Source organism: Somniosus microcephalus, chromosome 6 (genome assembly GCF_052327205.1).
Source record: "Somniosus microcephalus isolate GS21.2 chromosome 6, FLI_Smic_1.0, whole genome shotgun sequence".
In the NCBI taxonomy this organism is placed as follows: domain Eukaryota; kingdom Metazoa; phylum Chordata; class Chondrichthyes; order Squaliformes; family Somniosidae; genus Somniosus; species Somniosus microcephalus.
This window is the reverse complement of record NC_140992.1, coordinates 49,277,161-49,292,814: the sequence shown is the minus strand read 5'-3', so window position 1 is coordinate 49,292,814 and position 15,654 is coordinate 49,277,161. Positions and strand designations below refer to the sequence as shown.

At 46.4% G+C, this 15,654-nt stretch overlaps 1 protein-coding gene across 1 annotated transcript; it reads right to left on the bottom strand.

Moving 5' to 3' along the window:
* Positions 1 to 1,903: 1,903 nt before the first annotated feature.
* LOC147115697 (heat shock protein beta-7-like) lies at positions 1,904 to 15,415 on the bottom strand. The gene is made up of 3 exons (XM_085990181.1): positions 15,080 to 15,415; positions 4,007 to 4,152; positions 1,904 to 3,015 (listed from the first exon to the last, which is right to left on the bottom strand). The coding sequence occupies exons 1-3, from the start codon at positions 15,270 to 15,272 to the stop codon at positions 2,830 to 2,832; spliced, it is 525 nt and encodes a 174-aa protein (XP_085846307.1). The 5' UTR covers positions 15,273 to 15,415; the 3' UTR covers positions 1,904 to 2,829.
* Positions 15,416 to 15,654: the final 239 nt, after the last annotated feature.

Genomic DNA, 15,654 nt, shown 5'->3' with positions numbered 1-15,654 from the left:
AAATCCTTTGTCTGTCTATTTTCCTTGCTGGTTGAGAGTGACATCGGATCCCTGGTAGTATGGTGGCTGAGTATGTGTCCGGTTTTGCTGGAAGTTGTTGGGTTGATCAGTTCTGGTGAATGGGGAAAGGGGAGCAGTTTGCCTCTACTCCTTGGTATCAGTAAATGTTTTCCCTAGTGTTTTAAAGAAATTTGCATGCCAGGTAACATGATTGGTATTCAGTCTCACACCTTACCCAAGTAGGCTGTTTCATTTACCTACACTTCAAAAGTAATTTATTAGCTGTGAAGCACTTTATCATGACAGGATGTGAAAGTTGCTATAGAAATACAAGTTCTTTAGCTGCTATTGCTATTAAAATATGTCTTTTCTCCATTTTATAATTTATTTTCCTTGTACAGGTAGACTATCCTTTATCCGCACTTCCGAAAACCGGAAACCTCTAAAAACCGAAAGTTTTTTCGTGGAGCGTAAGTAGTGCACACAACATGACCCGAGTGGCGCCAAACATGACAGGAGTGGTCCGGGAGCTCTGCCTTTCCCTGTGAGCAGGGCAGAGGGTCACAGAGTTCCCTCCTGGGTAGGAGATGGCAAGCCGAGCCGGGCAGTGTGAAGGAGGTACCCAACAATACAGCGGCCCGTCCGATAGTCTTTTCTTCCCCCCCCCACGACCTGATTTGCGGGCCAGCTTAGTGTAGGAGTCAGCCGATATCCGGCTTTCCCACAACTGGTGGTGGCAGTCGAGCCCCAGACCCCCGCTAAGTCAAGGAATTCAGATACGGAGCAGGGGGAGCCGGAAACCTCGATCTAACGGCAGAAATCAGCAGCCGTTTTGTTAGGTTTTTTTTCTTCCCCTAGTATTTTTTTCTTCCCCGAGCATTTTTTTAAACAGTCAGGCTATGGAAAGAGTCTCTGTAGCTTAGCAACAGCTTCAGAGATGCTTCCAAGGCCGGGCCCGAGTGTTTACAAGCAGTGTTTGTTGTCAGAAAACCTTCTGAAATCCGAAAAATTCCAAAAACCGAAACACAGCTGGTCCCAAGGTTTTCGGATAAAGGATAGTCTACCTGTACTGCTCTGTGCCACATGTTGGTGCTTCAGTGTGCTTATCCATCTCAGTTCTTGCTGTCTTTACTGCTATTTTGATTAAAGGTCAAACATATTCCAACTTAAATTCAACAAATTTCAGGAATTCCTAAACTAACCTGAAATGTTCTAATCTGCATCATCTATGCTCTGAGTGCAATTTGGTTCTTGTAGGGTACCATAGAGCCACCCTAGAAATTTGGCCTCTTATCTTAAGAAATTACAATTTATTTCTATCCTGAAATATTGGGCTGGAAATTGCGGTCGGAGGCTTGTCACGGGCGAACGCCTCCAATCAACAAGAAAAGTACGTGCCTACCTGGTGTCTCCGTATCTTCGGACTCTTGCGTTCCTGGGCCTGCATAAAGGCCCACATATCCCAGGGGCGCACGCGGTTCGCAAGCGTCCCTGGGATCACGTGGGCTGGCCCAACCAATCACAAAGGGGGATTCCCATTATGCTTATGGGGATTCCATTTACGTACAGAATCCCCATAAGCATAATAGAAATCCCCTCAAACACACTTCCACTGCACTTAAATAAAAATAAATCATCACGTTAAAAAATAATTAAAATACAATTTAATTAAACATTTAAAACAAAAATTTAAATTTTTGAAAAATAAATTTAAACATTTTTAAAGGGGCCAAACATAACCTAAACTAATTTTAAAGGTTTTTGAATGTTTAAATGATTTTTTAAATTTATTTTAATATTTATTTAAACCCTTACGCTGGTAAAAGGCGGCCTTACGCCGTCTTTTACCAGCGTAAGAGTTTCATGGGCATTCGCTGGGCAGTAGTTGGGCAAATATCCCAACTCTGCACCAGCGAATGTCCATTTCCTGCACATTCGTACGATCTGTCAAGCTAAAATTTGACAGATCGCAAGTTCCTGGTTTTCGCGCGTGAGCATTGCATGCGGAAACCCGGATCTTGTGGGGCACTTACGACTGCGTACACTGTGCGTACGTGTTCATAGGCCCCAGAAAATCTGGGCCATTGTGTTTCATAATTACTAAATTCAGATTGACTGAATACTGTATACGGCCTTTAATATGCATTTCCTACAATGAGTACAGCCACTGCTAACCTCTTTCCAAGAAAATAGCAGAAGCAAAGCTCCAGATTCTTCCACAGCTTCCAGAAAAATAAAAATCTGCGCACATGAAAACATCTGTCTGCAAGAGAGCCAGATTTTTATAAGCATCAAAAACTTATTTTCCTTGTCGGAAAGCCCCAATATCTAATTACCAATAGCTATATAATAGAGAGCTCCTCTCCCCATTCATGAATTCAAACTACAGGCATTATTGATACAAGGCCGGGACCTATTACCATTACTATCAGGCTGCTGGGTGATGGATTTCTGAGTATGACTTTCATTATCTTTGGCTACTTTTAGATAAATTAAAACCAAACCTAAGGTAAGAAGGAAAATAAATGAAATTGTGGCATTTAACTTTTCTTTGATTGTAAATGTAATCTGTAAAAGGCAAAACAGTACATACCCTTTAGTGAGAAAAGAAATGACTTTAGTGTGACACTATAGAAAATTACAATATTCAAAGTGCATTTAGCTTTTAGAATCTATTCTTTTCTTCCAAAGAAAAGTAGTGTTGAATTGAGTGCACACTTTAGGAACATTACAATATCTCTCAAATAAAAACCTATGCAGAGTTTGTGTAGAAACATTCATAATTTTTTAACTAATGTTGCTGAGGCAGCTTGGACAGAATCAAGGCACCTACAGCTTAACTTCACTTCTATAAATTGGCTGTGGCGATTCTGCTTGTTTCAGTGGATTCCTTCTAACATTGATTATCAGAATGCCGACATCTGTCAGTGAACAGCTCACAGACATAGGGTCCATATCTTCAGGGAGCTGACACTTATGAGTGAAGGTGTTTATGATGGTCCCATCTTCATCCACCTAAAAGCAATGAAAGCAAAATCCAGTCAGCTTGTGAGGTCATGGCCTACAAATAATTCTTCTAAAAAAACATGCTTCATTTAACAAGCGATAATTTTGCATAAAATCTTTAACGTGCATTCAAATGCTTTACAGTTTCTTAGCACAATTTTATAAGCCTACATGAGCAATAATGGTAATTATTGGTTTAATAAAAGAATATAGTGTGAAAATAATGTTGAATTGAGCGGATGTTTAACCACAGACCAGTGGAAGAGTTGGCAACTCTATTTGTGTCAAGGTTTTTTATCCCATGCTTATACATCATGGATTTGTAAAGACAAATTAAGTGGCATGTTTGTTGTCAAAGTACATTTTACTTTATCCAGCTTTGTGCAGCAAACACAATAATGCTCCAACTTTCACTTGCAACAGACGATATTCTCATCAGCTCTGAATGTCAACACATTACAACAGCAGCCTCAAGGCATCAGAATGTTACATTTGAATAAAACGAATCAAAGTCTGATTGACTAGCAATGCCATTTTTACTGCTCCACTTTTTACACTGTCCCATGTGTCTGCTCTATAAATTTCACTTATTGTTTCTAAGGTTTTGAAAGCCCTTCAATGCAGTGCTCCAGATGTATGTAGAGATCTTCTACTTCACTAATTCTACCCTCTGACTGACATGTCATATTATTTGAGTTGTTGCCCTGCATATTGTATTGATGCTAGTTTTATTCTTCACTGCCCTGATTCTTTTATCTACAGTACATGAAAATCAATGAAAGTGCTACATCTAAAAAGTATGATGTTTTCTTGTGTAGTGAACACAGCCCTCTGATTGATTGGTGGTGATGTAATGGCATATATTGTGCAGTAAAGATAGACATTGGCGAAATGATTAAATGTAAATAAAAATGTTTCTTTTCCTCAAATGAATTGTTAACTTTTAAAGTTTTACTTTTAATATTTTACATATGACAATACAAGGTATAATCATTTGAACCTTTTCTGCTTTGATGACTATGTGGTAATTATACATTGTGACAATGACTTCTTCTGGGTCAAACTGACTGACATCAGCTGTGACTTGATAAGTATCCCCAATGGTTCTGACGTTTCCAAGGCTTCCTGGACGCCCAGATACTGGAGCTGTGATGTTAAAAAAAAAAGTGAAAAGCAACAGGGAAAGAAAGACTTGTGTGTCTATATTGCTGACAAAGACATGCTGGTTAAAATCATTAGACATAATAGAATGTGGAAAGGGCAATGCCCCACTGGTGCGTCATGCTGGTTTGATTTACAGGTTGCTAGGGTCCCAATCTCAGCCTCTTGCTGTGGGAATGTATGGCATGGAGGACCAGTATTTTCCCATGAGGAAAAAATGAGCGGGAAAGTCATTGCCAAGCTGTTGTTTCATGCCCCTAACGGGTAATCGGAGACCAGCATCAGCTTCAATAGATGGTAGTACACTTGGCACTGAATAAGAAGGTTGTGGATTCAGGATTTGTACACATCATCTAGGCTGACATTACAGCGGAGTGCTTCATTGCTGGAGGAGCTGTCCTTAAGTGAGTTTTAAACCAATGCCCCTTCTGTCTGTTCTGATGATCCTGTTCCTATGTTCAGGTTGACAAGGCACTTAACAAAGAAGAGCAGGAGTTCCTGATGTCCTGGTTAACATTCAGCCTCAACTAACAACAACTTGTGCCTTTAACATAGTAAAACACCACCAAAAACTGATTAACTGGTCTAATTTCTGTTTTGGGGCATTTTCTTCGGTCATAATTTGCTCATAATGGCTGCCACAATTGCATACATAACAAGTCACTGCTCTTCAATGTACTGTATTTTATGAGAAGTGCTTTGAGATCTTTCTGAAAGACCTAATTATGCACAGTCTAAAAGCAATTCTTTCTTTCAGTGTAGACAGATAAGGTTGTCCACCAACACTCCCCATTGCCGGAGGTTCTGCCTGATCACAATAGGGTAGAAAGCCAATGACAAACCAAGAAAATATCCCACAGCAGAGAAAATAAGATAGAAAACAAACTGCAGAGGAAGCAACAAAAAAAAATTGGACATTAAAAGCAGAAAGTAATTGATGAAGTTGAGGTTGACAAATTAAAAAAATTGAATGAGAACAAAATAATGAATAACCAATGAAACTATAGAGCAAGAAAAATCAAATGTTTGAAACCATGAGCTAAGGTTATCAGATATGATCGGATAGTAACAGAGCATCAAAGGGCAACAGCAGATACTTGATATACCTATCAATTCATCCAATGAAAAGCGACGAGTTAAGAAAGTAACTATAGGTTTTTATTGGCTAAATAACAGAGCCCACCCTCGTGGGTGATCGGATCCAACAAGGAGGAATACCAGCCAGCCGACCACCTTTATACCTGGGCAGGTAGGTGGAGCCATGGGCGGAGTCAGCAGTGGTCAGCCCAGGTATAACAGCGTGACAGGAGGCGACCTCGTGTAGTGATACAACAGTGTAAACAGTGATAACCATAGTGTAACGATATAACAGTGATAACCATAGTGTAACGATAGTGAACGATAAAAGTGGTTTACCACATTCACCCCTTGTTTAGATTTGAGTCCGGCGGGGTGAAGTGTACTACCAGTTCGGGTATGTCAGTCTGTCCGGAGGCCTCGTAAGTCTTTCTGATCGGCGCAGCAGCGGCGGCGGTGTTGCAGTATCCGGTGTTAATGCTGGTGTCTGCGTGGTCGACGAAGGCTCGTGGGGTTCCGGCATGCCGTCTACCTGGGCTGGATTTGGGGGGGTGGTGGGGGGTAACGGTGGTGTCTCAGGGGTGCCCGAGGGTGCAAGGTCTCGTAAGGAGACTGTGTCCTCCCGCCCGTCTGGGTATGCCACATAGGCGTACTGGGGGTTGGCGTGCAGGAGGTCCACCCTCTCGACCAGGGGGTCCATTTTATGGGCCCTCACATGCTTTCGCAGCAAGACGGGCCCCGGAGAAGTCAGCCAAGTTGGCAGCGTGGTTCCCGTAGTCGACTTCCTGGGGAAAACAAACATTCGTTCATGGGGGGTGGCGTTAATGGCAGTGCAAAGCAGTGACCGGATGGAATGCAGCGCTGCCGGGAGGACTTCCTGCCAGCGAGAGGTTGGGAGGCCCTTAGACTTTAAGGCTAAGAGAACGGCCTTCCAGACAGTGGCGTTTTCTCTTTCCACCTGGCCGTTCCCTCGGGGGTTAGAGTCATAGAGTTTTACAGCACAGAAAGAGGCCCTTCGGCCCATCGTGTCTGCGCCGCCCATCCATCCCTGTCCAGTCTAATCCCATTTTCCAGCATTTGGTCCATAGCCTTGTATGCAATGGCATTTCAAGTGCTCATCCAAATGCTTCTTGAATGTTGTGAGGGTTCCTGCCTCCACCACCCTTTCAGGCATTGAGTTCCACATTCCAACCACCCTCTGGGTGAAAAAGTTCCTCCTCAAATCCCCTCTAAATCTCCTGCCCCTTACCCTGAATCTATGCCCCCTTGTTATTGACCCCCCCACTAAGGGGAAAAGTTCCTCTTTATCTACCCTATCTATGCCCCTCATTATTTTGTACACCTCAATCAGGTCCCCCCTCAGCCTTCTCTGCTCCAAGGAAAACAACTCCAGCCTGTCCAGCCTCTCTTCATAGCTGAGGCGCTCCATCCCAGGTAACATCCTGGTGAATCTTCTCTGCACCCTCTCCAAAGCAATCACATCCTTCCTATAGTGAGGCGACCAGAACTGCACACAGTACTCCAGCTGTGGCCTCACCAGCGTTTTGTACAGCTCCATCATAACCTCCCTGCTCTTATATTCTATGCCTCGGCTAATGAAGGCAAGTATCCCATATGCCTTTTTAACCACCTTATCTACCTGCTCCGCTGCCTTCAGGGATCTATGTACATGTACACCAAGGTCCCTCTGACCCTCTGTACTTCCTAGGGTCCTACCACTCATTGTGTATTCCCTTGCCTTATTTGTCCGTCCAAAATGCATCACCTCGCACTTTTCAGGGTTAAATTCCATTTGCCACTTTTCCGCCCATCTGACCAACCCGTTTATATCGTCCTGTAGCCGGAGGCTTTCCTCCTCGCAATTTACCACCCCACCAATTTTCGTGTCATCTGCGAACTTACTGATCATACCTTTTACATTCTCATCCAAATCATTTATGTAGATCACAAACAATAAGGGACCCAGCACCGATCCCTGAGGTACCCCACTGGAAACAGGCTTCCAGTCACAAAAGCAACCTTCGACCATCACCCTCTGCCTCCTGCCACTCAGCCAGTTTAGGATCCAACGCGCCAAGGCACCCTGGATCCCATGGGCTCTTACCTTCTTGACCAGTCTCCTATGCGGGACTTTGTCAAAAGCTTTACTGAAGTCCATGTAAACCACATCCACAGCATTTCCCTCATCCACCCCACTAGTCACCCCCTCGAAAAATTCGATCAGATTTGTTAGACATGATTTACCCTTGACAAAGCCATGCTGACTATCCCCGATTAATCCTTGCCTCTCCAAGTGGAGATTAATTTTGTCCCTCAGAATTTTTTCCAATAATTTCCCCACCACAGATGTTAGACTCACTGGCCTGTAATTCCCTGGTTTATCCCTGCTACCCTTCTTGAATAATGGTACTACGTTAGCTGTTCTCCAGTCCTCTGGTACATCCCCTGTGGCCAGAGAGGTTCTGAAAATTAGTGTCAGAGCCCCTGCAATCTCCTCCCTTGCCTCCCACAGCAGCCTGGGATACATCTCGTCCGGGCCTGGGGATTTATCCACTTTTTGGCCTGCTAAAACCGCTAGCACCTCCTCCCTCTCGATGCTAATATGTTCAAGTATGTCACAGTCCCCTTGCCCGATTTCTATGTCTGCATCGTCTTTCTCCATAGTGAACACAGATGCAAAAAATTCATTTAAAACCCCGCCTACATCCTCTGGCTCTACACACAGATTGCCACTTTGGTCCCTAATGGGCCCTACCCTTTCCCTGGTTATCCTCTTGCCCTTAATATACTTATAAAACATCTTAGGATTTTCCTTTATTTTGCTCGCCAGTGTTATTTCATGGCCCCTCCTCGCCCTCCTAATTTCTTTTTTAAGTATGCCCCTGCACTTTTTATACTCCTCTAGGGCTTCTTCTGTCTTTAGTCTTTTGTAACTGCCAAAAGCCCCCCTTTTATTTCTAATGCATTTTTGTATATCCCTTGTCATCCAAGGTTCCCTTTGCTTGTTGGTCCCACCCTTGACCTTTACAGGAACATGTTGGCGTTGTACTCTCTCTATTTCCCTTCTGAAAGTCTCCCACTGTTTTGATGTGGATTTTCCTATAAGCAGCTGCTCCCAGTCCACTTTGGCCAGATCCTGCCTTATCATATTAAAATCGGCCTTCCCCCAATTTAGAACCCTTATTTCCGGGCCGTCTTTGTCTTTTTCCATGACCACCTTAAATCTCACCGAATTATGGTCACTGTCGCCAAAATGCTCTCCCACTGACACTTCCACCACTTGCCCGGCTACATTCCCCAGAATTAGGTCCAGTACCGCCCCCTCTCTTGTAGGACTTTCTACATGTTGGCTCAAAAAGCTCTCCTGGATGCACTTTAAGAATTCTGCACCCTCTAAGCCTTTCACACTCTGACTGTCCCAATTTATATTGGGGAAGTTGAAATCCCCCACTATTATTACCCTATTATTTTCGCACTTCTCTGAGATTTGCCTACATATCTGTTCCTCTATCTCCCCCTGACTGTTTGGGGGCCTATAGTACACTCCCAGCAAAGTGCTTGCCCCCTTTTTGTTTTTAAGTTCTACCCATATGGCCTCATTAGAGGAACCCGCTAATATATCATCCCTCCTTACAGCAGTAATTGACTCCTTAATTAATATTGCAACACCCCCTCCCCTTTTACACCCCCCTCTGTCTCGCCTGAAGATTCTATACCCCGGAATATTGAGCTGCCAGTCCTGACCCTCCCTCAACCATGTCTCCGTGATAGCAACAATATCGTACTCCCATGTGTTCAACAACAACTTCAGTTCATCCACCTTATTTGCAAGACTCCTTGCATTAAAATAAATGCCTTCCAGCCCTGCCATATTCTCTTTTGCCTTCACATATTTGCTCTGCCTTCCCAGCTGACTTGTTTTTCCCTCTGTATTTGGCCGTAAATCACCCCCTACTATAGCTCCACTCTGTACCCCAACCCCCTGCCAAGTTAGTTTAAACCCTCCCCAGCAGTGCTAGCAAACCTCCCCGCAAGGATATTGGTTCCCCCCTGGTTCAGGTGTAAACCGTCCGACTTGTACAAGTCCCACCTTTCCCAGAAGCAGACCCAGTGATCCAGGAAACTAAAGCCCTCCCCCCTGCACCATCCCTTTAGCCACGCATTCATCTGTTCTATCTTCCTATTCCTATACTTACTAGCACGTGGCACCGGGAGTAATCCAGAGATTACAACCTTTGAGGTCCTGCTCCTTAATCCTTCACCTAGCTCCCTAAATTCTTGCTGCAGGACCTCATCCCTCTTTTTACCTATGTCGTTGGTACCAATGTGGACCACGACCACTGGCTGTTCTCCCTCCCCCTCCAGAATGCCCTGCAGCCGCTCAGTGACATCCTTGACCCTGGCACCAGGGAGGCAACAAACCATCCTGGATTCACGTCTACGGCCACAGAAACGCCTATCTGTTCCCCTTACTATAGAATCCCCTACCACTATTGCTCTCCCACTCTTTTTCCCCCCTTCCTGGGCAGCAGGAGCACCCCCAGTGCCAGGAAGTTGGCCGCTGCTGCCTTCCCCTGGTGAGTCATCCCCCTCAACAGTATCCAAAGTGGTATACTTGTTTGAAAGGGGGATGTCCACAGGGGTTCCCTGCACTACCTGCCTGCCTTTGTTGCTCCGCCTGATGGTCACCCCCTGTGCTGCCCTACCCTGTAGCTGGTGGTCCTGCTTGCAGCGATACCTCTCGCTAATAGGAACTGGCGAAGTTCCTCGCTCATGAAGGAGGAGCCCCGGTCGCTATGTATATAGTTCGGGAACCCGAACAAGGCGAAGAGGTCGTTCAGGCATTTGATGACCGTGGTGCTGGTCATGTCTGGGCAGGGGAAGGCAAAGGGGAAACGGGAGTACTCATCAATAATGTTGAGGAAGTACACATTGCGGTCAGAGGACGGGAGGGGCTCCTTAAAATCGATGCTCAAGCGCTCGAAGGGGCGGGTGGCCTTGATCAGGCTTGCTCTGTCCGGCCTAAAGAAATGCGGTTTGCATTCGGCACAGGTTTGGCAGTTCCTGGTCATGGTCCTGACCTCCTCGATGGAGTAGGGCAGGTTGCGGGCCTTAATGAAGTGGTAAAGTCTGGTGACCCCGGGGTGGCAGAGGTCGTTGTGGAGGGTCTGCAGTCTATCAGTTTGCACGTTGGCGCATGTACTTCGTGATAGAGCATCTGGGGGCTCGTTCAGTTTACCAGGCCGGTACAAGATATCATAATCATAGGTGGAGAGCTCAATTCTCCACCTCAAGATCTTGTCGTTCTTGATTTTGCCCCTCAGTTTGTTATTAAACATAAAAGCGACCGAACGCTGGTCGGTGAGGAGGGTAAATCGTTTGCCTGCCAGGTAATGCCTCCAGCATCGTACAGCCTCCACGATCGCCTGGGCCTCCTTCTCGACCGAAGAGTGTCGGATCTCAGGGCCCTGGAGGGTCCTTGAGAAGAAGGTCACTGGTCTCCCCTCCTGGTTGAGGGTTGCGGCTAGGGCGAAGTCGGATGCATCGCTCTCCACTTGGAAAGGGATAGACTCATCCACCGCATGCATAGTGGCCTTAGCAATGTCTCCCTTAATGAGGGAGAAGGCTGCGCACGCTTCTGCCGTCAGGGGGAAGGAGGTGGACTTCATGAGGGGTCTGGCTTTGTCCGCATAATTTGGCACCCATTGGGCATAGTAGGCGAAGAGCCTCAGGGTTCTCTTCAGCGCCTTTGGACAGTGGGGGAGGGGAAGCTCCATGAGGGGGCGCATTCTTTCGGGGTCGGGGCCGATGACTCCGTTCTCTACTACGCAGCCGAGGATGGCAAGGCGCGAGGTGTTAAACACACATTTCTCCTTATTGTAGGTGAGGTTCAGCCATTGGGCCGTACGGAGGAATCTTTCCAGGTTAACATCGTGGTCCTGCCGGTCGCGGCCGCAGATGGTGACGTTATCTAGATAGGGGAACGTGGCGTGCAGCCCGTTCTGGTCAACCATCCGGTCCATCTCCCTTTGGAAGACCGAAACCCCGTTAGTGACGCCGAAGGGAACCCTAAGGAAGTGGTAGAGGCGGCCATTCGCCTCGAAGGCTGTATACTGGCGGTCCTCAGGGCGGATAGGGAGTTGGTGATAGGCCGACTTAAGGTCGATGGTGGAGAATACCCGGTACTGTGCAATCTGATTGACCATATCAGATATGCGGGGGAGGGGGTATGCGTCCAGCTGGGTGTACCGGTTTATGGTTTGGCTGTAGTCGATGACTAGGCGGTTTTTATCGCCGGTCTTAACGACTACGACCTGGGCACGCCAGGGGCTGTTGCTCCTCTTGATGATGCCCTCCTTCAGGAGACGCTGCACCTCAGAGCTAATAAAAGCTCTGTCCCCGGCGCTGTACCGCCTGCTCTTGGTGGCGACGGGTTTACAGTCGTGGGTGAGGTTAGCGAACAGGGAGGGGGGCGGGACCTTGAGGGTGGATAGGCCGCAGGTGGTATGCGGTGGGCGGTTTAAAGGCTGCTGGTTGTCGACTGTGAGTGGGGGGAGGGGTCCACCGTATGCCAAAGTGACACTTTGCAGGTGGGATTGGAAGTCCAGCCCTAGTAGGACGGCAGCGCAGAGCTGGGGCAGGACGAGGAGTTTAAAATCTTTATACTCCGTGCCCCTAACCGACAGGGTCACAACACAGTAGCTGCTGATGTCTGTAGAATGGGACCTCGATGCCATCGAGATCCGGTTGCACGTTGGCCGGACAGTGAGGGAGTAGTGGCTCACCGTGTCTGGATGTATGAAACTCTCCGTGCTTCCGCTGTCGAACAGGCAGGTCGTGGCGTGGCCGTTTACTTTGATGTCCATCATGGACTTGGACAGGTGATGCGGGCGAGCTTGGTCCAGTGTGACGGAGGCTAGTGTATGGTTGAGCGAGCTGCTGTAGTCTGCGGGTGAGGCGGTGGTCGGGTCTGGCGACAAGGTGGCGGTCGAGTGTGGTGGACAAAATGGCGGCGCCCACGAGGTTGAATAAAATGGCGGAGAAGATGGCCGCCCCCACAACTCACATGAGGCACTGCTGGCGTCGGTGGCCTTGATCAAAGATGGCCGCCCCACGACTCACACGAGGGGATACTGGCATCTGTGGCTTTGATGAAAGATGGCCGCCCCCACAACTCGCATGAGGCACTGCTTGCGTCTGTGGCTCTCCCCCTGCAGGCCTTCGCGAAGTGGCCTTTCTTATGGCAGTCGGAGCAGGTCGCGTTTCTTGCAGGGCAGCGCGCCCTCGGGTGTTTCGCCTGGCCACAGAAAAAGCAGCCGGCGGCCCGATCGCGGGGCTCCAATGTCGCAGCTGGTACCAGGGGTGGCGGTCCCGATCGGGTCCTGGACGCCGACGCTGAGGTAGGTCCCAGAGGCGGCGGTGCGAGGGGTATTGCGGTCGGGGTCGGGCCCGAGTCCCAGGGTCGCGCAGTACAGTACCTGGAATACGCCTCGAGGTCCCGATGGGCCACTTCCAGAGAGCGAGCGAGGGCTGCAGCTGTGTTCAGGTCGAGGTCCTTTGATTCGAGCAGTCTTTGCCGTGAGTAGTCAGACCGAAGGCCTTTCACGAAGGCATCGCGGATATTCTCTTCAGTATTTTCTGCAGCCGTTACCGCTTTAAAGTCACAGTCCCTGCCGAGTGTTTGTAGCGCCCGTAAAAATTCATCTACAGACTCTCCTGGCTGTTGCGGGCGGGATCTTAGGAGATGTCTGGCATACATAGAATTTACCAGGCTCCGGTACTGCTGTTTCAGCAGGTTGATGGCGGCCTCGTATGTAGTAAGGTCCTGTGTGAGTGCGAATACTTTAGGGCTCACTTGGGCGGTCAGAACTCTTAGTTTGGATCTCTGAGGCACGCCGGATTCTCCCAGGTAGGATTCGAAACAGCTCAGCCAGTGTTTGAAGTCGAGGGCTGAGTTTGCTGCCTGTGGGTTTAGATCCAGGTACGGCGGTCGGAGGGCTCGCAGCCAGGCCGGCTGCTGTGGCTGTTGTAGCTGGGCGTCTGGCTGGTCTGACGGGTCGTTAGACATTTTTAAAATTTAGCCAATAAAATTGATATACCTATCAATTCATCCAATGAAAAGCGACGAGTTAAGAAAGTAACTATAGGTTTTTATTGGCTAAATAACAGAGCCCACCCTCGTGGGTGATCGGATCCAACAAGGAGGAATACCAGCCAGCCGACCACCTTTATACCTGGGCAGGTAGGTGGAGCCATGGGCGGAGTCAGCAGTGGTCAGCCCAGGTATAACAGCGTGACAGGAGGCGACCTCGTGTAGTGATACAACAGTGTAAACAGTGATAACCATAGTGTAACGATATAACAGTGATAACCATAGTGTAACGATAGTGAACGATAAAAGTGGTTTACCACAATACTACTCTCGTTTTGTTTTGTCTTTAGTAATTTTGTTTCATGCTCATCAAAATGAGGGATATTTGTGCTAGAAAATGAAACAATTTTCCAATTTTGACATCTAATGTCGACATAGGCCTCTTTTTAGCTTCTGTCCAAAATTCAAGCTCACATTTCCTGTCCATCTAACACATCAAAGCAGGTTCAGAGGGGTTAGATGCAAAATAAAATTCCCTATAATCCGATGAAGCAATCTAAAATAATTCCCAATCTCAGAAGAATATGAGTTTTCTCCATATCAGTCAGTTTTGTTGCATCCTTGAGCGAGATTGCAAATTATGGGCAATTTTGTGCTGCCTGAAATCCTACCACCTGGGACACTAACAACTGACAGAAATAAGACTCATTCATCCAATGGTCCCAAAGGTGAAGGACAGAGTAGTAGTCAACTTTGTCTTCTGTTCTCCTGCTTTATCTTGTCTTCACTTTCATATTATGCGTAAGTAGATTCTTTATAGCACTAGAACTATTGTGAGACTTTTTGACTTATAAAACCATTCTTAAATAGAATGTATTTGTGGGAAATATCTCGAGTAGCCTTTGACATAATCAGTATCCTAGGTAGAGCAAATGATTTGTTGCAGTGCAGTATCCTGCAACAAATCCCACTAATTTCACAGAATCACAGAAACCCCACAGTGCAGATAGAGGCCATTTCGGCCCATCGAGCCTGCACCGACACATATCCCACCCGATCCCCGTAACCCCTACACCAACACATATCCCACCCTATCCCCGTAGCCCCACGTATTTAATCCCCCTAACACTAAGGGTCAATTTATCATAGCCAATCAACCTAACCCGCACATCTTTGGACTGTGGGAGGAAACCGGAGCACCCGGAGGAAACCCACGCAAACACGGGGAGAATGTGCAACCTCCACACAGACAGTCACCCGAGGCCGGATTCGAACCCGCGTCCCTGGCGCTGTGAGGCAACAGTGCTAACCACTATGCCACCTACAGCGTGATTTGCTGCCCACATACTTTGATTTTGCATAAAATATCTGGGAGGCAGTGAAAATGCCAAATTCTGAGCAATAAAAAAAATCACCTGCTGCAATAAGTCATTTGTTCTAGTCCTAATTTTTAAAATTATACAAGAATCACTTGGCAAGCTGTGCAATTTAAACAATCCTATTCTTTGCCATATGGTAAGAATTGATAGTTAACAATACTTTCTTATTACACACATATAGTAATGATATGTATATTAAGGTTATGATGTAGAATTTGGTTTTAATTAATATAGCATCATTAAGAATATACTATATGTTTAAATTGTTTGTATTACAAAAGCAAAGGCTAATCATTGATCTGGAAAATTTCTACTTAAATCTGAAGTCAAAAACAAAGGAAGTTAGAAACATTAAAATCCAAACCTGTGTATCCAAAAGATTCATTTCTAGGTCTTACAAAGTGGCCATTCCTGAAGGATGATTTTTCCACTTCATCCTCAAACAAATTCCGTGCTGCGTCTATGTATTGGTCGAAGCAGGGATCGCCTGAAGATTTTCGACTGTAATTGCTGTAATGCTCAGATCTGAAAGTTGAGGAAGAACTAAGGGATGACATTGTATTTGTAGCACTGCATGAGAAGCACAGTCTTGAGTACGGACAGTGACCAGGGATAATAACATCAAATCTCACATGTATTAACTAGAAGTCAAATGATCCTTAATGTTCTGAAGGAATGCCTCAGCACCCAATAATAAGTCTTCAATTGTTTCCATATATAGGAACAATTAATAGTGTCCAATACAAATAAGCATAACGATTCAAACTACTTAAGTCATGATAACAAAAAAGGAATAGTGTCCATGGAATGCGAGATAGGACAGCTTTCTCTGATATCAGCAAAATGCCATTGAATGGATACAGTGTATAGGCATTTTAGAGAGGGACCACAATCACTAGGTTTTTTTTTAAACAACACTTTAAGAGTAAAATGATTACC